The sequence below is a fragment of the Spea bombifrons genome, chromosome 3 (genome assembly GCF_027358695.1).
Source record: "Spea bombifrons isolate aSpeBom1 chromosome 3, aSpeBom1.2.pri, whole genome shotgun sequence".
Classification (NCBI taxonomy): Eukaryota; Metazoa; Chordata; class Amphibia; order Anura; family Pelobatidae; genus Spea; species Spea bombifrons.
In genome coordinates this window covers 2,201,049-2,225,867 of record NC_071089.1, presented here as the reverse complement: position 1 = coordinate 2,225,867, position 24,819 = coordinate 2,201,049, and the positions used below count along the sequence as shown (strand labels likewise).

Genomic DNA, 24,819 nt, shown 5'->3' with positions numbered 1-24,819 from the left:
ATCATTTCTGGTGTATTGAGAGCAATAACATGTCGATGCGTTCCTGCCCCGGGTCCGTTCGGATATCAGTGACGCGTACAAGGGGGGTGCAGCTAACAAATTGCCCCTTTAATCCCAACTGCATTATTTGGGGCAGCTAGGGTTTGGGGGGGTACAAAAAAGGTTTGAGGGGGGTCACTCTCTGGCTGGTTTATCATAATAGGATTTGCAGTCCAGATCACATAAAAGGTTTCAAGACCTTGCTCTTTTTTTGATGTTGGCTCAGCTTGATGGGAGTTGGACTGCAGAGCCAGTGAGTTCTAGAAGTTCTATGTCTTTTGTGTTTACCGTCTCCCCAAATGGGGTAAAAGACCCCAAACTGTCCTGGCTTAGAATGGTAGGAGTTGGAAGTCTGCAGCAGCGGATTCCTGAACTACCCCCAGCCAGCACTTGCTCTTATTAACCATAAAGCTCCCGCACCAAATAAAGTGCGCCTGGCCCGATGGCAGCACCGGCTCTCCTTTACAAGAGTGCCCCGAAGAGAATACAACTTCTACAGAGGGCTGGCTGAGCCTGGTGGGAGTGATAATAAAGAGCCGGTGCTTCCCAGAACCGGTTTCTCCTTTACCTGCGCTTCTCTTTTCCAGTTTCCCCAAAAGGGACTAAACGATTGACCCTAAACCAGCTTGGCTGGGGGTGCGAGGAGTTGTAATACGCAGCAGGTGAACTGCCTACCCCTAACTGGTGTTTGCCCCTACACCATAACTGGACCCTGTTGCTAAAAGGTGAGCTTGGCTGAGCCTAGTGGGAGTTGCAGTCTGCAGCAGGTGGAATGTGAGGCGCTGCCACTACCTGCCTTCATTCCTTTACAAACTTCCTACAAGAAATAACTTCAAGGAAATAACTTTCCCAGGTGGGAGCCTCTCCGACCCCCCCCCCAAGGGGCCACCTACCCCCCCAAGGGGCCACCTACCCCGACAACCTTGAAGAGGGGGGCCGGGGGGGTAAGAGCTGTCTTCTGTCGGTTCCTCCTGTAATAATTCGATCCATTCTTGCCTCCCTTGGGCGGATCTTTACCCCAAACCCCTCCTCGGTGTCTCAGATGTGACTCTTCCCCTTTTCACTACAAATATGAGGAGGGTGAGAGCTCGGCGGAGAGTCAGTGCCCTGCAACCACCCCCAAAAGACCAGGGCTCCCCCGCACCAGCCCCCCGCTGCATACATGCAAGGAGATCCTAGGAAGGGCAGGCAGGAGGGCAGGCAGGGGGCGCACCCGGGGCAAACAGCTGCCGCACAGGGCTATTCATACCCCAGGACAAGGGGGGCTTTTGTCCTGAGCTCGCTCTCCCCCCTCCCCATGCCAATTGATGGCTCTGAAGCTCTGAATTTCAGGCTTTTGCGGCTCTCGGTGAGGAAGGATTTGCTACCATGGTAGATCGGGGGCCCCTCCTGACCTCTGCCATCATCTTCTACCTGTCCATAGGGGCCGCGATATTCCAGGTGCTGGAAGAACCCAACTGGAAGCAGGCAACGAAGAGCTATGAGGATTACAGGGGCAAAATCCTGGCCAAACACAAGTGCCTCACCCCGAAGGACCTGGAGGACATCCTGGAGGTAAGAGCCCCCCCCCCAATCATCTCCTAAACATTAACCCGTTCCCAGCCACGTGGATGCATTCAGAACCCCCCTTATTCGCTACATTTAGGAGTTAAAGGGCTGGTGGGGGGGGGGCTGCCTGTTTAGAGACCCCCTTACTGTTTGCCCCGTCTGATACAATAAATTAACCTAATGCCATCGCTGCTGGGCATCGAGTGTTTGGGGGTTTCCTCCCTGGATACCCTTTTTTGTTTGGCAATCAATGCTAATTTCATTAACCCTTTAAGTGCCTGGGGGCAATTATCTGCCCCCCCCTTGCATGTCGAAATGCTGCTTTGTATCTGGTGTTTGTGAAATACTTCGGTTCGTCTCACCTGCCATTGTTCGCATTGTTTGCATTTGTAAATTCAGCCGCTTGTGATTCACTGTCTACCCCTGGGGGGCAGTTTCTGATGCCCTGGGGGTGATTCACACATCAACTGTCTCACACCCCCCCCCACACACCCTAAATGAGATGTGGAAGCTGAACCCCTGGGTGTAACAATGTTTCTGACTGTTTTGTGCAAATTGTTACTTTATCTTTGCATTAACTCTTTCATTACTAGCGGTGTGAAAGTTACCCCCCCCTCTCTAAATACCCGCTCTGATCATAACCTCCAGTAATCCCAATCCCTGTTCTGGTCAGAATACCGGCCGTGTTTCAGGATGCTGAATAAATCGTTTATATGTAAATAACGTGATTTTGATAATTAGTTTGAAATTATCCAGCTGCAGCTGTTTTAGTTGGGGGGGGAGGGGGGGCACTGAGTAAAGTGCATAAAACGAGCGTAACTGTGATTAATGTGAGGTTTCCCAAATCCGCTGAAATTACTTTTAATGCATTTATTTATATAATTAGCTAATTTCCCCCCCCCCGATTTGGTAAAACGGTTCGATCCCTCGTCAGGCGCAGAACGACGTCCGTGTTGTGAAGCTGAGACTGTAAGCTCTGTGGCTCAGCTGCGAGCAGCCACGCTTCGGGTGATGTCACGCCGCGTCTTCCTGTTGTTTAAGCACGTGTCAGCATTTACATGCCTTTTCACCCGCGTTGCTTTGTGAATCACTCGGATCTGCTGTTTTTGGAGAAATCATTTATAGTCTACCTTTTTTTTAAAAAAAAAAAAATAAAAAATGTACCAAAATTTCCAGAATTGAAAGGAACTGTCTTAAAAACGCCTAAACTTTTTTAGTAGCGCGGATAACGAGAAACACAGCTGGTGTTTCAAAGTACGGTAAAGCTGGAATTTCTCCAAGGAATCTCCCGGTATACGGCCCGTCATAGAGAGGACTACACGTGACTGCAACTCCCATCACGCTCACTCTGCAGTTACAGCTCCTGGGGTTCCTTAGATCTGACCGTCTGCTCGATCCCGCTGCGTGCTTTCAAATATGTTGGCGCTTCCTGCTTAAAAAAAAGAACTATATTTACTAAAATGCCTTTAGTGGCCCTAAAATCCTGCCTGGCAGCCAACGGGTTAAATGAATAAGGGGATAGATCGTAAGCTCCCAAGACCAGGACCCTCTTCTCCTTCTGTCCCGGTATGGCTTAACGTATGTTGATGTTTTTGCCAGTTTTCAGTTGTCTTTTGTTTAGTGTTTTCTCTGCGCAGCGCTACGGAATCTGCTGGCGCTATATAAAGAAATGTAACGAGGGCGGTTTTGCCCCTGGGGGGGGGTACTCGAGAAGCTGTTTAAGCACCGGTTGCCGGGCGGGCAGCATACGCGAGAAGTCTGGGACAAGGTGCGCTTTGCGTTTTACGGCCCTGGAGCTGATGCCGTTTTTTTTTCCTCCCCAGTAATGAGGATGTGTCAGTTTCTCGCTGGGCGGTAATTCTGTTCCGCTGTGCAGTGAACACCCCGTTCACCAAGTGCCTCCCAGCAGACTCGAGGCTGGAGGTGTGGAGAGTGAGATAATTTCTCAACGACACTGAAACTTTTTCTCCGCTTGTCAGCGCTTTCTAAAAGCGATACGAGTGCCGCTTAACCATTTAAGTGCCCCATCCGGCCCCCGTCTAGTCGCCCGTTACTCCCGCTGTAACGACTCAAACCTTAATCAGTCGCTGGTCTCGTCTTAGATTCAGGAGCCGTATGTCTATCCCATGCGTGTTTAATCCCCTCGCTGTATTACCCTCTACCGCCTCTGCTGGGTGGCTGTTCCACTCATCTACCACCCTCTCTATAAAGCAAAAACCTTTTCGAAAGACCCAAACATTCTTCTCTTGGAATTGGCGCTTAGCCCGTTGAGTGCTTTTTTATTTATATAACGCCATCATATTCTGCGGCGCTGTACGGTGTGTGGCAGTCAAAGGGTTAACGCTGCTGTTTGTATAGTGAAACAATGGTCGCATTAATTGGGTTTAGTTCTGAGGAAAGCACCTGTGAGGTTAAAGGGGCGGGGGGGGGGGGCAAAGGAGCAAATGCATGGGGGGGGTGTTCTGCAGAATGCCCCTCCATCAGAAAGCGGGGGGGGTGCCATGTAAATGTAAAGGCCCCCCGGTTATTGTGCATTAACGTTTATATATAATGGCTGCAGCGGCCCTTTAATTAACTGGTCGGTTGCTGAAAAGTATCACAACCTGCAAGAAATGAGCCCGGCCGGCCCTACGGCAAAAAGGGGGCTGTCTGCTTAACGGCGCACAACTCCCACGATCCTCAGCCAAAGGCCGCTGAGAATGACACGAGTTGCCCACTCTGGCGCTGAAAACACCGATATTTCACCATTCGAGGAGGAAAAAGTGTTTTTCTGTTTTGTTTTTTTCTTTTTCCTGCAGTTTTGACGATTATGAGCAATATTTATTTAAACTGCTGCAAATACGGTGTTTTTTTGGATCGTGATGATGGACTTTGAACTCTTTACCAGTCATGTGACTTTGTGACCTATTGATAACTATTTATTTTTATTGAAGCCCGGCATGCGGCACTTCGATAAAACGCGACCGTTAAGTGCTGCGGCGGGTCACCCGACCCCAAATCTTCACCCCCCCCACTCCCCTCCCCGCCCAAACAGGGACTGGGTCAACTGAACAGGGACAATTGGGATGTATGCTTATTCTGATCATGGTTGAGCTGCTCTGTGACCTGAGAATAAGTAGATCCCATACCTGGACTGACCAATAATAGCCCAGGCACTGGACTACAACTCCCAGTATGCTGGCCATACAAGAAACTACGAACTGTGCAGCCTTGCTGTTAACTGTAAGCTCTTGTGAACAGAGCTGTTACTTCTGACATCATAGACTAGGTATTATGCTTCTGACATCATAGACTAGGTATTATGCTTCTGACATCATAGACTAGATATGACGCTATATCCCCCCCCCACCCGAGCTTTGAGAAAGCAGCGGGTGCTGTCGAAGTTACCAGGTGTTTTACTCGACGCAAAAACATCCGGTCGCTGACAGTTTTCACCAAGACCCATAGTGAGGATCTCGGCTAGATCCCCTCAACCAATCACGAGCCGGTGTGGGTGCGTCCGCAGCCAATCGGCTGCCGCGGGATCTAATTCTTTTTTTAAGGCTCTATAAACCGGGTTTGTTTGGTTACGATGTATCTCTTCTTGTTTATTATAAATACGGATCTCATTCACACAGTAAGAACTCTTTCCTTGATTAACCCTTTTGCTCCCAGCAGGGGTGAGGCGAGCATTCCCTGCCGCCGACGGGTGTTTCAAATACTTGCACTCAGGTGTGAAAAAGGACCTGCATCCCCCAAACCTCTTAAGTCTCCGCTCCGTGTGATGTTTGCCTTTCAAGTTGAGAATGTGGATCGCGGCTGCGGCGGGGGTTGCGCTCAGAGGCTTTGTCTCGTCCTGTATGCGAAGCATTATCTGCGCTTTGGGTGTAATGCGCCCCGTATCCAACCCCACCTGGGGATCGCCGGGTATGCAGCGGGGCAGTCAGACGTAACCCGGGGGATGGCGCGGGATTTCAAGAGACCCTATACATCAAAACGTTACAGGTTTTAAGCGGCGTACTTTTAGACTGGAATTTTGTAGAATCAACAATTTTTGTAAGGGAAAGAAGTTTTACTTTACAGAGAGGGGGGTGGAAAAGTGGAACGGCTTCCCAGCAGAGGTGGTAGAGGCTAATACAGTGAGGGGATGTAAACACGCATGGGATAGACATACGGCTCCTGAATCTAAGACGAGACCAACGACTGATTAAGGTTTGAGTCTTTACAGCAGGAGAAACGGGCGACTAGTCGGGGGCCGGATGAGGGCCGTACTGCTGGCGGGTCCTGTGGCACTATTAAGTATTTGAAGCATTTTATTAAAGTTTAAGAAGGGGTTAAATCATAGGGGTCGCCGGGCATTTCCCTAAATTACACCATTGGTGAGGTTTATAGGCAGTAAAGTGAAGCAGCCCCCCCCTCGATCTGATGGTACGGCCGGGATGGTGCAACGCTATTCTTTATTGGTCGCTCTGCCATCATTCAGCCAATCGGAGACGACCGATCAGGCGGGCTGAACCTGCCTCACCTCTCCCTAACACCCCCCCCGACAGCCCCGTATTCCAAAAACTACGATTTTTAATAAAAATCCTGAAAATGACCCTGAATCTCCCGCCGTTGCCGTGGTTACGAGCGAGTGTTTAGGTCTCGGCTCGCGCCGTCGCGCTTCACCTCCTGCCGCGCCGCCTGTGACACTCGGGCGTCCCGCCGTTAGCTGGAAAGGCCAAGCTACTTCTTCCTAAGATTATTTTTCTTGGCTCTGGACTCCGAGGATTAGCAGCTTGCTCTGTGCCGTGGGCCAGCCGGGGCCGCTCGGTTTGTTTGAACGCGGCTTTTGGTGCAAAAAAAAAAAAAAAAACCCCTAACGTGGCGACCCGCTTTAAATCGGACTCCGTGTCGGCCGCTGGTAGCGGGATTGGCACCTTTTGGAAGCCGCAGTACCTGGCTTGATTGCGAGGGAGGCCGGCGTTCGGGGTGTTCGGGGTGTTTGGGGCGTTCGGGGTCCCGCGGATGTTCTGTGGAAGGCGGCCGTTCCCTGAAACGTTTTCGCTTCTTGTGTAAGCGAGCGTCTCGGAGGATCGTTGGCCCGGTGTCAGCGGACGTGCGTGCGCGGCGTTGGTGTTCTCTCAGCGCTTCTGTTATCTGACGGCTGCGTTGGATCCAGAACTCCGGCCTCATTAGAGACGTTGCGGAGGGGGGGGCTGGCAGAACACCAGCCTCTGCAGAGAACGCCAAAACTCACAAGATTTACCCCAAAATACTCTGACGGAGGGAATCTGATCTCGGCGCGTTTTCTTTATTTTATTTTTTTTTTTCTTTTTCACTCCCCCCCCCCTTTATTTTATCTTTTTTTTCACAAAAGCGTGCACAGAAGTCACTGTTGCCTCTCGCCCCCCCAGTCCCCCCCCCAACGCTGGCTGAAAGGGGCCGATTATCTGCTGGGGTAACGGGCGGGCGGCGCGGGGTCAGAGCTCCGGGCCCGACCTGTGTGAGTTTCTTTGTATCCGAGAGCAACTTGAAACCAGGATTTCCTGATTTATACACCCAATTCCCATGGCAGATTCACGAGGGGGGGGGTTTACCCTGTAAATGCCAGCGCGTAACTGTACAGCGCTACGGAATATGATGGCGCTATACAAAACTCGTTATCCCGTCAGACTGAAGGCTTCTGGCTTTAATGTTACAATCTGTTTGTGTAAAGGATAACCAAATAAAAGCCTCCTAAGTGGAACAGCCTCCCAGCAGAGGTGGTAGAGGGTAATACAGTGAGGGGATTAAACACGCATGGGATAGACATACGGCTCCTGAATCCAAGACGAGACCAACGACTGATTAAGGTTTGAGTCTCTACAGCAGGAGAAAAGGTGGGCTTATGCAAAGGGTTAATTATCACTACGGAAGGACGGGGGTCGCAGAACAAAGTGTTTCTTTCAGTTGTGTGACGGTCTGCGGCGGCAGCGAAGCCACCTCTGCTGGGAAACCTGAGACCGGCGGCCGGGGGAAACTCCCGTCAGTCTGTGAGAATCACACGGATCTGGGTCGGGGGTCTGAAATAACGCGGCCCTAACGGGAGTTCCTGCGGCTACACGCTGGGCAGGTGGAGGGACTTATTTACTAAATGATGAGCTGAGACATTTCGTCTCCCTGAAGGGCCAACCCTGGAGAGCTTCTCCTGCAGGAATGGTCCAGTGGCCCCTGTATAATGTATAGATAAATCAGTGACCGGCCCCTGTATAATGTATAGATAAATCAGTGACCGCCCCCCTGTATAATGTATAGATAAATCAGTGACCGGCCCCTGTATAATGTATAGATAAATCAGTGACCGGCCCCTGTATAATGTATAGATAAATCAGTGACCGGCCCCTGTATAATGTATAGATAAATCAGCGAGCAGGCCCCCTGTATAATGTATAGATAAATCAGTGACCGGCCCCCTGTATAATGTATAGATAAATCAGTGACCGGCCCCCTGTATAATGTATAGATCAGCGCCCCGGCCCCCTGTATAATGTATAGATAAATCAGTGACCGGCCCCCTGTATAATGTATAGATAAATCAGTGACCGGCCCCCTGTATAATGTATAGATCAGCGCCCCGGCCCCCTGTATAATGTATAGATAAATCAGTGACCGGCCCCCTGTATAATGTATAGATAAATCAGTGAGCCGGCCCCTGTATAATGTATAGATCAGCGCCCCGGCCCCTGTATAATGTATAGTTTGAGGATATGTCTTTGTATACATTATACAGGGCCAGGGTTTGCTCGTTATGGATAGTGATTCGGGGTAACAGTGGGTGAGGTATCTTGGGAATAAAATGGAATTTTGGGTGTTTGTCACGCGGGGGGGTTGGGGTCACAATACGGCCCTTTTGTGTTTTTTGTCGATGGTGTAAAGGCCTTTTTGTCCGCTGTGAGGATTCATTGATGGGCGACCGGATCAGCCGGATCACGATGTGCCGTTTAACCCATGCATGTCCTGAGCTGGCTTCGCTGTCGGCGGGGTTGGCGCCGGACCTGCTTTTTTCCCACAGTGATGACGGCCGATAGTGACGGAAACGCAAGAAAGCTGAAAAGACCCCATTGTTCAGTCATCTTATTCATGAGGGTCTCCTTCTGAGGCTTTTTTTTAAATATTTTTTTGTCTTTTGTTCTTGCTCTCGTCTTAGAATCAGGAGCCGTAAGTCTATCCCATGCATGTATAAATCCCCTCTACCACCTCTCCTGGTTGGCTGTTCTACTTATCTGCCACCCCCTTAGTATGGTAAAACATCCTTACACTTAAGCCTCTGACCCTCATTAGAAATCTCTGGGCTTTATTCGCTAAAGTAGTAGGACCCAAGTTACCTGTGTTAGCCCCGCTTGGTGCATAGTTAATACGGTGAGATTGAATCTATACATACTGCAGGGCCAGCTCAGCCATTGGTGCGGGGAATTGGCTGTTCATGATGAAGACGGTTAATTTAATAAAATAATAATAATAATTCCAGAAAACTCTTGGTGAATACGGCTCCTCATTAGCATATAAGGTAATATGTGTAGGGGGATTAACCCTTTAACAGGCGGCATATTTGGTGAAAATTGAGGCTGAATCTAGACAAGACATAACCAGGGGGAAGGGCGCTCACCCCTTGGGGGGGGGGCGTTATCCTTTCCCAATTTCAAGGTGGCCTCCAAACTTTGGTTGGATTCTTTTGACGAGGCGACCAAGTTTTTGACCAAGGTATTGGCTATAAAAAGGAGTTTGTGGAAGAGTTGCATCTACATCATGTATTACGAAGGGCCGACGTTGGCCAGCCCCTCTTGCACGTAGGGTGGTGGCCCCTACGCGATGATCAGACCGGGAGATACGAGGTCCACCGAGCTCCTGTTGTAGAGGAAGTTCTCCGTAGTCAGCCGTTCATAAACCGCTGTGGAGTTCCTGAGATGGACCTCGACTTCAACGCACGACCCCCACCGAGTCTTCTGCCATTGGCCAAAACGCAGGAGCCTATCACCTTGTAGAGATCCGCAGATCTCCTAAGGTGATTCCCCCCCCCCTTACTGACGCCTATTAGGGACCAATCATCTAAGGTGGCGCTTACGAGATTTGCTTGGGCAGGAATAAAGCTTTTTAGCAGCGGGGGCACATCGGTGAGCAGCGGGGGCGCATCGGTGAGCAGCGGGGGCGCATCGGTGAGCAGCGGGGGCACGTCGGTGAGCAGCGGGGGCACGTCGGTGAGCAGCGGGGGCATGTCGGTGAGCAGCGGGACTCGCTTGAGACTCGTTACTGATATGGATGCCGCGCATGTTTTCTCCAATCTTTTGTCATAAACTGGGGGGCAGAGGGACGGTCCCCGGGGGTCCGTGTTTATAACGCTGTAATAATGTTTCTAGGAGATGCGATCTCCGGCAGATCGTTTCTTCTGTTTTTTAGAAGGTTGCTTCCTGTTTACGGAGTCTCTCCAATTATTTTTTTCTTTTTTCGCTGAATTTATTTATTGCTGGATAATTTATTATAGACTCGCAAACCGAGAGCAGGACCTGAATCTGGAATACAGGGGGGCAAAATATTCAACGTTCTATCCAAACGGCATAATGTCAATATTTTATATAAAAATAACTTTCGGATATTTTGGGGATGAAATGTAACAAAATATCTGCGCAAAATCAAAACGCAGCACTGCAGCCATCTGTACACGAGTAGATTCCCCCCCCCTTCTTTCTCCCCCCTTCTCTTTCTCCCCCCCTTCTCTCTCTCCCCCATATATATATATATATTGTAATCTTTCTTATTTAAACTTATCAAGTGATAAACAAAATGTGCAAAAAAGGGAAAAAAAAGTGTTTTTATGGATCTGTTGTTTGATAGACCTAGCGATGGCTCCACAGAGTATTTTAACCCTTTTAACCCGTATTTTTGTTCTGGAGAAAACATGTATAAAGGGAACACAAGAATGCTGAGTGATCGCCATGGCAACGTGATTTTTATATTAATGCTGACGCGTCGGTCTTTTATTGAGAGCCAAAAACACAAAATGAAGACGTAGAATGTTGGGCTTTTTATCGCCGTGTTGGGTGGCGTTTTATGGAAAGGCGGACGGCTCACCTGTGCGCTCGGAGGTGATTCACACCGGGGCCGCCACGGACAGGTGCATGAGACGCTCTGTAAAAGCATTTTATAGGCGCCGCTGGATTCCTGCGTTCCGGGTTCGTGACGCGCGTCGGGTGCGAGGAGCTGGGGTATGACACCTGTTGTGATCTCGCTGTCCTATTAGTCACCTGTTTGACAAGGATGGGTGGCGGATCCCCGTCCGCCAAGTAGATCCCTCTGTGATGCGAGGTGGGGAGTTCATTAACCCTTCGGGTGTCTTTATCTTAACAAATTCCTTTAGTTCTGTTCTTTCTGTCATCCAGCCGATTTTTCTTCTTTTTCCGAAATCCTGACACAGACTTTTTTTTTTTTTACTGGGGGCCGATCTGCCGCTGTAACAACCATGGCTTTAGCGAATAAAGCCCTAATGTTGACGTTGGTATGTGGCTTTAGTAGAAACCAACCACCTCTCTGTTATTCTGGCTTTATTACCCCTGAAGGGGTAACTCGCTGCCCGTGGTGTTCAGGAAAGGGGCATAAAGTCTTTCCTTTTGCACTAAGTGTTAATTCATTAACTATTAATATCCCGCGGGGTGGAATTGAAGCCGGGGATCCCACGGCTTCTCCCGTTCTGACGCTCTGGGAATTCAGAGATCGGGGAGATTAAATCTCATTCGATAAAAGCAAATGTCACACGCGAGGGGGGGGGATGGGGGGCTCGCTGCGCTCTCCGTCCATTCCCAGGGTTTATTAGAACTTCAGTGGCTTCCATGCCAGAGGGCTGCGCATTAAATGTACAAAGAAAACGGGTGAAAACAAAGCGTTTCCATATTAAATCTCATTATTTCTCAGAATAAACGAGCCACGGCTTCTGGAATATTCCACTGCGTTGGACAAAATCTTGATTCTGTGTGTGTGTGTATATATATATATCCCCCCCCCCAAACAGCTTGTCTGTGCCATCTTTGCCCCCAAAAACCCTGTGTCTGCCATCTTTGCCCCCCTGTTTTTTAACTCTTTGCATAATTCCATCACGCAGCTATCCTAGTAAAGTGCATACGTTGGCCGGAACGTTCCCTTTTTAAGGAGCTCCTTAGACACTTGATGATGATGATTACATTTATCATAAATCTGATAATAATTGTCCGGAAATTGCCTCTTTCTAGTCTTGTCAAGATCCAAGTCTGCTTTGTGACCTTTGACCCGACTCCACCTGACCTGTTTGGAACTTGGTCTGTAATGGGTTTATTAATTGGTTTTATTTATTTATTTTTTTCCTCCCCGGTGTGTTGAACTTACAATGAATTCTTCCACTATTTAATGTATTGGACCATTCCAAGGAGTTGGCAGCGGAGGTCTTATAAGTATTTTTCCCTCTTGAAATGCGTCGGGTTCGTTACCGCGTTCCGCCGCGTCCTGTGAGTGCTGGGAGTTATGGAATCTCTATTATTATAGAACATATTGTAACGTTTTCCGGAGCCAGACGCCCGTCTTGCAAACGTAGAACTTCCATGTTTGTTTGCCACGTCAATAATAGACATATTAACCCCTTTTGCCTCCCTGAATGCGATCGGTGCTGGGTTGCGCATGTCCTGTAGGCGCCTCCTCCCTGCCGTTGGCACTTGATTCGTTTTTATATAAATTTATGTTAATGCAGTCTGATTATAAAACCTGCCGCCCGACGTCCCTCCGTTTTGTTCCTGATCGGCATCCTAAAATTCCGTTTCTTTTCACGCGCGTTTGGGTGGATAGAAAGATATTCAACACAAAACATTAATTACTCTCCACCCCATCCATCCCGCCGGGGTAATTACTGTTTATGTTATAAAAATTTGCCCGGGAGACAGTCCCTGCGAAGAATTATATATTGAATAATATAATTAATTATTAACCCTTTGGTAGCTGGGTATATAATCCTATAAGTTATCGGGAGGGGAGGGTTGATCGGGGAGACGGCTCGGATTAATTTCATGGAGCGGGGGCACAGCCCCTGATTCCTGGGATGGGCGCGGCGCTCACACCCCTGGTGTGCGTTTTATTTTGGAAGGGGAGTGATTGGTGTCGGGTAATTGGCTGGGAACCGGTGTGTTGTAATCGGCGTCTGGTTGTGTGATGTCGTTGTTGTTCTTTTATATATTTAATGTATGGAAGAGTCTGCGGTGTCTGGGTTCTAAATGAGAATATGACGTAGCCAATGGGAAGCCAGCAGAGCAGAGATTCCTCCTCCCATTGGGCCATCGCTCCCGGGCTGGATGTAATGGGTGCAGGTGGGAGATCCGGTTCCGTGGAACTATACATCAGAACCTGCATGTCGGGGGGGTTCTGATTTAGAACCCCAAGGAACCAATCAGAGAGGCATGGCTGAGATCTCCCCTGCCATTGGTCGCATAGAGTCCAAAGCGCCCGTAATTCTCTGTCTCTGAAGCTTCATGGGAAGAGGTTATTTCCATTTCCAATTTATTTCCCTCCTGTCCATGCAGCGGAGGATTGTGCCCTAGACCCGCTCTCGCATGCCCCCCCCCCGCCCCTGTCATCAATGTCCTCAATGTCCTCAATGTCCTCACTGCAGGGTGCTGGAATATGACATCATATATCACATGGCACCGTAATGCATGCCCAATGTGGCACAGTCCTCCGTAGTGTAAATGGGATGGTTGGGCTGATCGGAGAACTCTCCTCTTGTCGCATTAAGTAGCAGAACTCTGTCCCCAGGTTTTGGGGGGCTTTTCTGCTATGTAGGGTGCATCTCTGAACCCTTTCCAGGCCCTCTCTTAAGGCACTAGGAACCTCTCTTGGCTCTCGCTTGCGGTTGTGGATTTGGCCTCCTATGTGGTGATCACTCGGCCACCTCTGCCCAGCGGTGGTGCACAGGAGGCTGTGGCGCTCTTATCGGCCGTCCTGGCCACCCAAGTGTCGCCAAACCCTGGCGTTCCGGTATCTCCTGCTTCCGCTCCTTAATCTCCATCCAGCAGACACCTCCTGCATTTAATCTCCGGCTACCACAGAAGCCGCTTTCGAGGCCTCGCCATTTTTGTGGGGTTTTTCTTTTTTTTTTTTTTTTTTTTTTTTTTTCAGTCTTTACCAAACTTTCTCCAGCTGGGAGCGGGGAGGAAAAACCCTGATATTTGTTTATTGGCGCGTGAGGGAGAAACATCTGCAGATAAGATGGAAATCTCTCAGCTGATCGAACGAGCGTCTTACTGCCGGACCTCGCTGCGAAGCCGCGCATGCCAGTAAATAAAAGATGACTTTTTGACGGGGGTTTTTTTGTGCTTTTGCTCCCTAAACAATCGGCCGCTGTCGTCATTCTGAAGTAAACCGGCTGATTAATGACTTTTTCAAAAAATCTGTTTTATAAATATTTGGGAAGCAGCTCCTTAAGTGCGCAGTTGGTTATTAACCCTATTAACCTGGTATCGGGGGGGGGGTGTTGTGTGGGTTTTTTTCTGGCTTTAAAACCTATACATGTTCTAATTTTTCTATTTGAATGACGGAATAAACTAGATAAACCCTCTATATATATTCTATATAGAAAATATATATATATATAATTTTACGATTTAAATAGCTGCATTAATAATATTTATTAGAAAATATTAAAAAAAAAAATATATATATATATATATATATATATATATATATATTTTATTTTATTCATTTTTTTATGTGTTTAATTGGCTTCTGCTGCTTGTTTGTTTGCCTTTCCAGGGATCTGTTCTCATTTCAGATTTTTATTTGTTTTTATTATTATTATTATATATCGTTACTTTGTTATATGAGGGACATAAAGTTCAGAGCGGCGGCGGCCAGCTCACCGATGGAATGAGTCACAGAGCTTACGATTAACTTTCACTTTGTGACACAAACGTCTCCATGGCTGCTTATCTTTTGTTTTTTTGTTGTCTTGTTAAGGGGACTTTTTCCCCCCCCCCCAGCTGATTTGGTGTTTACTATTTAACCAAGACAGCGATTATTTGGAAATATTTAATCGGCTTCTTTATCAGAACAGGTGAGGACATTCAAGGCTGAATTGTAATTTATTAACTGGCCGCGCGGCCCGTCCCGGTCTTCTGGGAGCTTTAATGAGCCTCCCGGATATCGGGATTGAAAATCCAGGAGATTATGGGGGTTACCCTCGCAGTACTTTGGGGTGCTCGTTACGGCGGGTGTTAAGTGCACAGTAATTGGCAATGGTGCAAAAAAAAAAGGTGGGATACGAGTGGAAACCAAGCATGGAGAGAGGGGCATCTGAATTCAGGACTGTCCTGCTAATGATGGGACTCTTGGGAGGTATGCCATAGAATGGTCCAGTAAGAAGTGTTCTGTATCTTTTATTAATGGCTGAGAGCGCCGAAGGGTTTAAGGTTTCAAAGAGCGCTTGGTCTGACGTCAGAATCTCTCGTGGCTGCGAAACCTGACGTTTCCTACGTGATGGATCACAAAGGACTGCGCCGTATCATGGAGCGCTATCAGGACTTGGTAGATAAGCTTGGGGCAGTCTGTTCTCTTTGACCTTGTTGTGGCGTCTCTTGGGAAGTCTTCCTCCTATCGCTGGTCTGGTCCAAAGTCCGTTTACTGCTTGGGGTTTTTGTACTTTACCCCCCCAAGGCGAAAGATATCAGAAGTTGTGGCATCTAAACTGATACAATCTAAAAAAATGTTCAGTAACGACGGCTCATAAGTCTCCTCCTCACTAATACTTTGTTTTTCGTTTCAACGCTAAATGATTGGAACTGGATATGTGAAGTTGGACAGATCCAAAAACCAAAGAGCCCCGACTCCCCGGCTCATCAATTCATCAAGCCCGGTATATAAGGGTTTGTGTAATATATATTCAGGCAGCCATTTGTATGATTCCCGCTCTGTTATCTGATCCCCGATCTACTAAACCCCCCGACTCCTTATCATACTGCCTGTGGGGGACAATAGAATGGCTCAGTCTTAATCCCCCAGCCGGACTCTCTGACTAATGAAAGTCTATGGGGGATCGGACTTCATTAGCATCGCCATAAAGCATCAGCTCAGTGTGGTGTTTGTGCCGGGAAAGTCACCCAAAACATCACATGACTGATGGCAACGGCGGCTCCAGGTCTGCAGATAAAGGGAGTTTTTATTGGAACAAAATGAGATAAAACCAGGTTTTTATCAACACCAACTGAGGGCGCTTGGGGGTTAATGCTCCAGATAATTATTATTATTATTTATTTATTATGGGATTCCCTTTATATTCTCTTAAGCTCATCCCCAGGGCCCTGTGATCCATAGGGTTGCTGTCTCTTGCATGTTAAATTGGTCACAACCAAAATCCCCCATTGATTGCCCCCCCATTGTTCCCCGCTGCGCATGTTCCTCTATTCATACGGCGAGTGAATGGTTAATACGAAGAAGAAAGCGAGCGTCGGACTTTGTCCTTTTGAAATCAAAGGAGTTGACTTTCAAACTTTAACGGACTCTCTGGCTTCCCGCGGCTCTTCTTGTGAGTGTGAGCGAGCAGTGTGAGTGTGAGCGAGCGCTGTGTTTTATGAGTGTGAGTGAGCGCTGTGAGTGTGAGCGAGAGCTGCTCACGTCGGTGTCAGCGCTTCATATTATGACGCGGAAGAGACAGGCGGAATCTGCGAGACGGGTTTCTGGCTCCTTTTTTATAGAGCTGAGAACGGTGAGAACTTCACTAAATACACAAAAGAGCCGCCTTGTAAAGCGTCTTAAAATAAAGAGGAATTGTGCAAATATTGGGTAAAAAGTGGCCTTCGCTGCCAAAATAAACCAATAAACCAAACGTGAGACTTTACGACGGCATTATGTTGGCGAATGCCACAAACGCTACTCTCAGCCAGCCGTGGCGGCACAGGCCCCGATTCCCTCCATATCTCCGCGCTGAAGGGTAGAAGCTTCCGGTGTCTGGAATGGCGGCATTTATGAGGTTAATTGGTTTGTCCTGCTGATCACTCCCTGCACCTGCGCGCCGTCCCTTTAATCGCATCTACGGAAACCTCGAGAATCGTTGGGTTTTGGTTTATTTTCAGAAAGAATATTTTTTGCCCCCGGGGGGGGGGGTTGTTTGATATAGTAGGAATTCGTGCGATTATATAACTTCAGGACGGAGCGGCAGCTGCTCGAGTGCCGGAGATTTTCACAGGGCCTTGAAATGTCTGAGCGGAGCGCTGGCGTCGGTTACTCGGCAACCACTCGCTGCCGGAACCGGTTTGCACCCGACGTGCCGAGACTCTGCAGTCCCAGAGATTTCTTTAAAGGGAAACCGTTTGTCTTTTTAGTGATTTCAGTCTAAAGAAATTGAAAAAATGCCTGCAGCGTTTTTTTTTTTTTTGTTTTTTGTTTGTTTTTTTTTCTCGCTTTTTTATTCTTTTCGCTTTTTTTCCCCCCTCCTCTCTCATTAAGCTATGCTCAGTCACGGTTGGTCACCGTTAATTCCGTGTAATTCTTGCGGTTATCGCGTTTCCTTTTTATTTATAAACCGTTATATCGGATCGCGTTCCCCGCGTGCAGCGCGACTTTGTTCAGATTCGGAAGCCTTCTGATGAGAACGAGCCTCATGTGGTTTCCTTCTTCTGTCCGTTTGGACGGTCCTGGTTTTCCTCTCAGGATCAGGAACTTTAGACAAGAAATCAGACTTTACCCCGAGTTGTCCTGGGGGTACGGACTGTTACCCCGGGCTCTTACCCGGCTCTCTAGACTGGATTTATTTTGCGTATCCATGGGGATGGACTGGGGGGGGGGAGCCCCGTTTCCTCCTGCCAAGAAGATGACGGAGCCCGTAGTAGAAGCTGATTTTGGGCCGCCGTAGATTATACCAAGTTACACGAGCTTTTGGGATCCCGTCTCCGGATACGTTGCGATCTGAAGAGAAGACCTCTGTGGTCCTGAAACCCTTTTCTCTGTTGGGCCTCCAAAGAAGCTTCTCCTTCCCCCAAAGTCTCCGTTACAATGCGATCTTTTTCTCCACCAAACTGCTACTTTCTGGACGATCCGGTATTTCCCCCCCCCCCCGAAGGATCGGGTCTGAAAAAGATACTTCTCGCCCTTTTCACGTCCGCGTCCAGCCGCCGCTCCCTGCCGGCTTCACCCGAATGACCCCGTAACCCCGTGTAATAGGCACAGATCGCGCATGGGCTTTACGAGCTGAAAAGGACGGAATGCGCTGCCGGCAAACATTCTAGAAGCCAAAGGACAGAAAGTGCCGTCGGATCGAGCCATCGGCTGATTCATCGCTTTACCTCGCAGACATGGCTTCCGTAGAATGTTCTGCTCGTAACGTTCCGGCTCGGAGCGCCCGGCGTTCTACAGATGTATTTACAGACTGGCGCGGGTTACGGCGGCTCTACCGGCATCCCTTGGGGCGCTTACGTCCCATTTAGTAGATCGGCTCCCGCTTTAAGCTCTGAGCGCGTCGGTCCCCCTTTTATAACGAACAGGGAATTGTATTTATTACGCCATTAAACCAGCAGATAATGTGTTAAAACGCTCTGTTGTTGGGTCCGGATTAGCCTCTTATGTCTTGGGTTTTGTGAAGAGCCCGAGTCGCGTGAGACCGGAATCTAACACTAGAGAGTCAGAGGCCGAGATGGAACGGAAGGAAGTTTTACTTTACTGAGAGGGTGGTGGATAAGTGGAGCAGCCTCCCAGCAGAAGTGGTAGAGGGTAATACAGTGAGGGGATTATACGTGCATGAATATTTCCTGTTTTTATTTCCTTTTATATTGCGTGGTTTTGGGTAAAGATTCCACGCTTTCTGGCCCCCCGACGATTGTTGCGGATTCTGATGGATCGTTAACCGAAGAGAACGCTTTGTTTCTTTTTTTTTTTTATTATTATTATTTGTGGGTTTTTTTCTCCGTGAAACAATCTCGCGATTATTTCGCTTTCCGCGGCATCGATTGGAAACAAAATTCCAAACGTCTCCTAATCCCTAAAACGCGAAACCATAAAACGGAGGATTCCACCCGAACTCCCAGCGATAAGACTAAAAAAATAAAATAAATAAAACTTTACAAACCCGCCTGTAGATTAAAGTAATAATTTCTCCGAAAACCCAAGACCTTTTCCATTAACTTCGTGATGTTAGGGGGGGGTTTGAAGTTGGCGCTGATTTCTGGCAGAGGAGGCTGAGTAATTATTCCTCCCCAGCCCCCCCCCATACATCTCCTTGTTAGAAACTCCCGGCGATGAAGGAAACGTTACAAAGGAGTTTAGCGCTTAATGGTACCGGACGGGCATCGCGCCAAATCCCCTCTCCTTATCTTCTGCCCCGATTAGATTCCTCTGTGAATATTGACATAATTGGAACGAGTTCCTGCGATTGACGTTCGTTTGGCTCCACAAATTGAACTCAATTTGTTTTTTTTTTTTTTTCTTTTGTCCCATAAATCAGAATCTCGCTCTTTAATTATTATTTTTTGTTGTTTAATGCGTTTTTGCGGTTTAATAACGTGTTTTTTTTGTTTTTGTTTTTGTTTTTTCAGACCGTGTCGAACGCTGCTGGACAAGGGGTGACGATCACCGGCAACGCGACCTTTAACAACTGGAACTGGCCCAACGCCGTCATCTTCGCTGCCACGGTCATCACTACGATCGGTAGGGGCTTCTAGCGTCAGGGGGGTCCTGCGTGCGCGAAGGCCGGGCTACAGGCTGTTTGTTAGGGCAGTGAGGATGTTGGGGGCAAAGTATGTGCTCAGACCGGACGCTGGAGAGGTGGAATCGGCATGCGATCCGTTTTTTAACGCTGCCGTTCCACCTATGATGCTGAATCCAACACTTGGAAGCAGACGCAGCATTAGAAACTTCTGCCCAAACCCTTCTGCCTCGTTCATGGTTTTTTGCTGGGAACGCTTAAATGTCACGTGACACGGAAGCAGCAGCTGATAGGCTGTTGTCAAAGGAATGGAAAAGGCTTCTGATGTTTTTGCTTTTAAACGTTTGAACCTTCAGAGGAAAGCGATGGCAGATCTACTAGAGACTGCGAGTAACGCTTACTAGAGTGGGACAGCATCTTTAACAGGTGGCCACGTCTGCGCTTCCCTGCTGTGGACTCCGCAAACCGAAGGCTCCCCCCCCCCAACCGCCTGCCAAGATCCCCCAAAAATCCTAATATTTGGTGACCGTTGAATGTTTTTGGTCGCGTTTTCCATCGTTGCACGAAGTGACCGTCTTCACGGGGCTTTTCACAAAGTTTGCGGGAGATCCGGTTTAGCGATGAGGGCCGCGCGGGGTGTTTGGTTTCGGTTCTTCATTCGATCGCATGACGGATCGACGAGAACCGATGACTTAGCGGTTTCTAAAAGTTAAAAAAAAAAAAAAAAAAAAAAAATTATATATATATATATTTTTTATTCTCCGACGCGATGATTTTTATTAAGTGACAGATTCCGGAACCTTTCCGCGTGTGTATATGTGTATATTTATATATTTATCGTTTATCGGACGTTCTTTTGCAGGTTACGGTAACATCGCACCCAAGACGTCCGCCGGGCGGCTCTTCTGTATCTTCTACGGCCTGTTTGGCGTCCCGCTCTGCCTCACGTGGATCAGCGCCCTCGGGAAGTTCTTCGGCGGCCGCGCCAAACGTTTGGGGGTTTTTCTGACGAAAAGAGGCGTCTCCTTGGTGAGAACTTCGCTGTCCGTTCACAATGTGTCCACCCGGGAGATCGGCTTGGGTTAAACTTCAGCTGGTTTTACGGGAGGGGTTACTTGTGTAACTGGGCGGGGCATTTAGAAGAAGAATAATGGGGTTTATTTACCCCGTTTAATTTATAAAGCCGTTTCCTGCTGTTTCTATACACATTATCGGGGCTTTTAGGGCCGTAGAACCCTGCGATCCCCTCATACCCAGCAAACATTCCGACCTCCTAGAAAAGAGGGGCATCGGGGAGGAAAAATGGGTGTTAACAGGGGCACTTGGGGGTATGGAATGAGCTGTCCGTTAATTGATTTATTCTATGACACTCATCAGAAAAAACGGCTGCAAAAATCGCCGGCCTTGTAATAAAAAGCACTTTTGCAACATGTAATAAATTTCCGCGCGTAGCGTTTATAGCCACGGTCACCGCCGTAACTTCCTTCGTTCTGACAAAACCACCCAAATTTGTAGCCTCTTACAAACGCAGTGGTGTGGGGGGTTTTTTTTTTCCGTTTTTTTTTTTTGCTGATTCCTGCTGATTTTCGCACGTCGACGCGTCGGTGCTAAACGCGCGAAGCTTACAAGAGTGTCCAGTTTAGTTTCCAAACCTTTAGCAAAATAATCTAACTGATGCTGTCCAGATTTCTGCATTTCAGTTAATTGTTTTTCATAAATCTTTTTTTTATTTTTTAATATAGATATATATTTTATTTTTATTTATTTTTATTTTTTTACCGCAGGAACTGATGGTGCCGTTCAAACCGACTTTCACATTAAATTAAAATGCGGCATCAGAACGTTCAATCCCTTCCCTGTAATTATTGTTATTATTCTTTTTAATTATGTAAAATTTGTAGTTATTTATAATATACAGGGAATGCTTAATTATCACATGACTCTAAAGCAGGCATTCATAAGGTGTTGCCATGGAAACTGCATCCTAGTCGTATCTGTACATTTTTAAATGTATTATTTTAGTATTAATATATATTTTGTACTTTTTTATTTTTTTTTATTTTTTTTTTTAATAAGAAAAATAATAATAATTTCCCGAAGGGGAAGGTGCACTAAACGGCGCGCTGGTGTGTGTCTGCCTCTGGCGGCTCCTTGCACCTGCGCGGGGTTTGTCTGTAACCCCGTGATCTGCGGCGGCTCGGAGAATCGTTTTTTCACATGGAATCGAGTTTCTCTGAAGTCTGGGAAATGTTTGAAAACAAAGGCAGGTGGAGGATTATTCCGGCTCCGCTCCGGCAGATGTTACGCACATGGCGCGTTCTCCCTGACGGATCACGTGCCACCCAGCTGTGTCCTTTCTCTGCTCCTTCAGACTCTCAACCATTGCAGCCAGTCATTCGTTTTCTCTTTGCAACCTCGGCTTCCGGAGTGCAACTCCCATAAATCTCAGCTAACTTCTTGTTGTTGTTGAGAAAGATGTTACTTGTCAGGAGTCAGACTCTTCACAGGTGAATGAATAACGTAGGAAATGCAGGTTGGTTTTTAATTTATTATTTTTTTTTAATTGTGTTTTGCAGAGAAAAGCTCAGATTACCTGCACAGCGATCTTTATATTTTGGGGAGTTCTTGTGCATTTGGTGATTCCTCCGTTTATCTTCATGAAAACCGAGGGCTGGACATACATCGAGGGTCTCTACTTCTCCTTCATCACCATCACCACCATCGGATTCGGAGACTACGTGGCAGGTCGGTGCTCGGGCTTCATATTCAACCAAATCGTGACCATAGAGTTCTCTGTCTGTCTCTCGCTCGCTCGCTCACTCCTGTGTGTGTGTCTCTCGCTCACTCCTGTGTGTGTCTCTCGCTCGCTCCTGTGTGTGTCTCTCGCTCACTCTGTCTCGCTCTCTGTCTGTCTCTCTGGCTCCCTCTGTCTGTCTCGCACGCTCGCTCTGGCTCCCTCTCTCTGTCTCGCACGCTCGCTCTAGCTCCCTCTGTCTGTCTCGCACCATCGCTCTGTCTCGCACGCTCTCTCTGGCTCCCTCTGTCTGTCTCGCACGCTCTCTCTGGCTCCCTCTGTCTGTCTCGCTTGCTCTCTCTGGCTCCCTCTGTCTGTCTCGCACCATCGCTCTGGCTCCCTCTGTCTGTCTCGCTCGCTCGCTCTGGCTCCCTCTGTCTGTCTCGCACGCTCGCTCTGGCTCCCTCTGTCTGTCTCGCACGCTCGCTCTGGCTCCCTCTGTCTGTCTCGCACGCTCTCTCTGGCTCCCTCTGTCTGTCTCGCACGCTCTCTCTGGCTCCCTCTGTCTGTCTCGCTTGCTCTCTCTGGCTCCCTCTGTGTGTCTCGCTTGCTCTCTCTGACTCCCTCTGTCTCTTGCTCTCTCTCCTTTGCTCCCATACAACTAGATTTGAAAAATAAATACCGGGCGTAATCGGTGCCTAAGACGGATTCCATCTGTTTTTTACAATTTGTGTTTCTCCTCCCCCACCTATATCCCCTGAAAGCGGAGGTGTACTTAAGTACACTGCCTGCCCATCTGCTGTAGAGCGCGTCGGCTCCACCTACGCCCAGCCAATGGATGGTGATTCAGTTATTTTTTTTTTTAAAAAAACAGCTAGATTTTGGGCCTTTGAAATCTAGATCATGTTGCTGGTTCCATGAAGGAGGTCCATCTCGCTAACCGTCTTATGTGATGCTTTGTCCTCGGCAGGTGTGAATCCAAAGGTGACCTACAACGTCCTGTACAGGTACTTTGTGGAGCTGTGGATCTACCTGGGCCTCGCCTGGCTTTCTCTCTTTGTCAACTGGAAAGTCAGCATGTTTGTGGAGGTCCATAAAGCCATCAAAAAAAGGAGAAAAAGAAGGAAAGAATCCTTTGAAAGCGACCCTCGCGCCAAAAAGGACAAACCGATTCCGCTGGCGAGCTCTAAAGACAACATCATGGGTTTCCTCTCTAAAAAGGAAGAAACCTACAACGACTTGATCAAGCAGATCGGCAAAAACGGCCTGAAGGCCGACGGTGAGAAGATAATTGGGAACGGAGACGCTCCGCGCAATAGTAAAACGCAAAACAAAGGCAGGGAGATCATGGTCTCCTACAGCAAGCGCAGCAGTCCGGGATACAACGTGGTGACGTTTACCAACGGCCTGCAAAAAGACATGGGCGTGAAGACCTTCCAAGACAAGGACACGAGCATCTTCATCAACCAATTAGACCGCATTAGCGAGGAAGAAGGAGAGCTTTGGGACTCTAAAGATTACAAGCCTTTGATATTCCAGAACGCCAACATCTCTTTTGTGAACGAGGAGGAAGAATGCGACCTCTCCGAGGACGAGGAGAAGTCCAAGACCTCGTTTGAGGAGAACATGGGTCGTCCAGAGACCCCGACAAGGCTGGATGAGTTCACCTGCTTGGACGAGTCCTCTTTTTCCAGCAACGAGCTGGAGGCTTACGTTCCGTACGAGCAACTGCTGAACGATTACAACAAGGCGAGCAACGTTCAGGGGGAGACGTGACGCGGCGGCGGTGGGAGAGCCGATGAAGACGCAGTGAAGTTTACATGGAGAAGGTAGAGCAGGAGCTGAAGTTTGACGTCTTTCCGCGCCCTCGGGGTGCAGGGAGGATTTAGCGTTGTGATTTTTAAGGGTTTTTTGGACGGCGAGACGCCTGGCTCTGTTTTAAAGAGTAAGTTTTTGAGTTTTGAGCATCAAAGACGATTCCTTTTTGATACAAATTGGATTTGGAACTGACGTTTATATCTAAATAGCCTTTTCCTGAGACTTGGTACAATTTTTTTTTTCCGGGGAGGTAGATATTTCTTCCCGATACCTTGTAACACAAACTCTGAACACGTCGCCCCCGCCTAGAACGCTCCCTCTTGTAGCGAATCTTTTCGAAGGTTCCGTAGACGCGGACGCCGTTACTTTGTGACAAACGGTTGGACTTGCTGGTTCCACACTGGACGTTCTCGATAACGGGAAGGTGTTGCCTACGCTGGAGACGCTTCTCAAGTGAGAATTCCACAAAGCGGAAGCGTCGTCCGTCGTCGTCGTCTCTCCGGTTTCTTTTCTTTTTTTTTGTGTTTTTTATTATTTTTACGCAAATACTTGAATATAATGATGATGGATATTGACCTACAAACTGTATTTTAGTGACACTGTCTTCCGACGATCTCTAACGTTGTTGTCTCTTGTATTTATGTTGAAATGTCAGTCTACGTAGGGGGCAGAGCGGCGGGGGGGGAGGGGTAGGAGAGTCTCTGCCTCTTCCCCTCGATTTCGGCTTTTGCACGGTTGGTACTGTACGGAAAACTTGAACCTTCCATTTATATAAAAAAAAAAAAATATTAACCCTTTGATTGCACCATGGGTCACGTAAACCTCTGCCGGTCAAAGTGTTAATGTTTCCTACATGTGAGGTCTTCCTTGGCTCATGCGCAATTGCATTTTTTTTTTTTTAACCCTTTAATGTGCCTCTGGACTGAGCCATGCTCGAGAAAGCAATGCCTTGCTTATACCTCCAGCACTTGAAAGGTTAAAAAGTGGGTCCCCCCTTTTGCATTTTGTTTTCCATAAAAGCAAAAAAATTCATTTTTTTTTT

General features: G+C 48.0%; 1 protein-coding gene across 1 annotated transcript; it reads left to right on the top strand.

Moving 5' to 3' along the window:
• The first annotated feature begins 1,344 nt into the window (after positions 1–1,344).
• On the top strand, positions 1,345–23,838 carry KCNK5 (potassium two pore domain channel subfamily K member 5). Its single transcript, XM_053459560.1, has 5 exons — positions 1,345–1,593; positions 19,116–19,227; positions 20,088–20,254; positions 21,802–21,970; positions 22,930–23,838. Exons 1-5 carry the CDS (start codon positions 1,408–1,410, stop codon positions 23,733–23,735), a joined length of 1,440 nt encoding a protein of 479 aa, XP_053315535.1. The 5' UTR covers positions 1,345–1,407; the 3' UTR covers positions 23,736–23,838.
• The last annotated feature ends 981 nt before the right edge of the window (positions 23,839–24,819 follow it).

Excerpts from the sequence above, each read along its gene's own strand:
- KCNK5 (XM_053459560.1), top strand. The coding sequence starts at position 1,408 with ATGGTAGATCGGGGGCCCCTCCTGACCTCTGCCATCATCTTCTACCTG. Across the intron at positions 1,594-19,115 it reads ACCTGGAGGACATCCTGGAG|ACCGTGTCGAACGCTGCTGG; the intron begins GTAAGAGCCCCC and ends TTGTTTTTTCAG. Across the intron at positions 19,228-20,087 it reads CACGGTCATCACTACGATCG|GTTACGGTAACATCGCACCC; the intron begins GTAGGGGCTTCT and ends GTTCTTTTGCAG.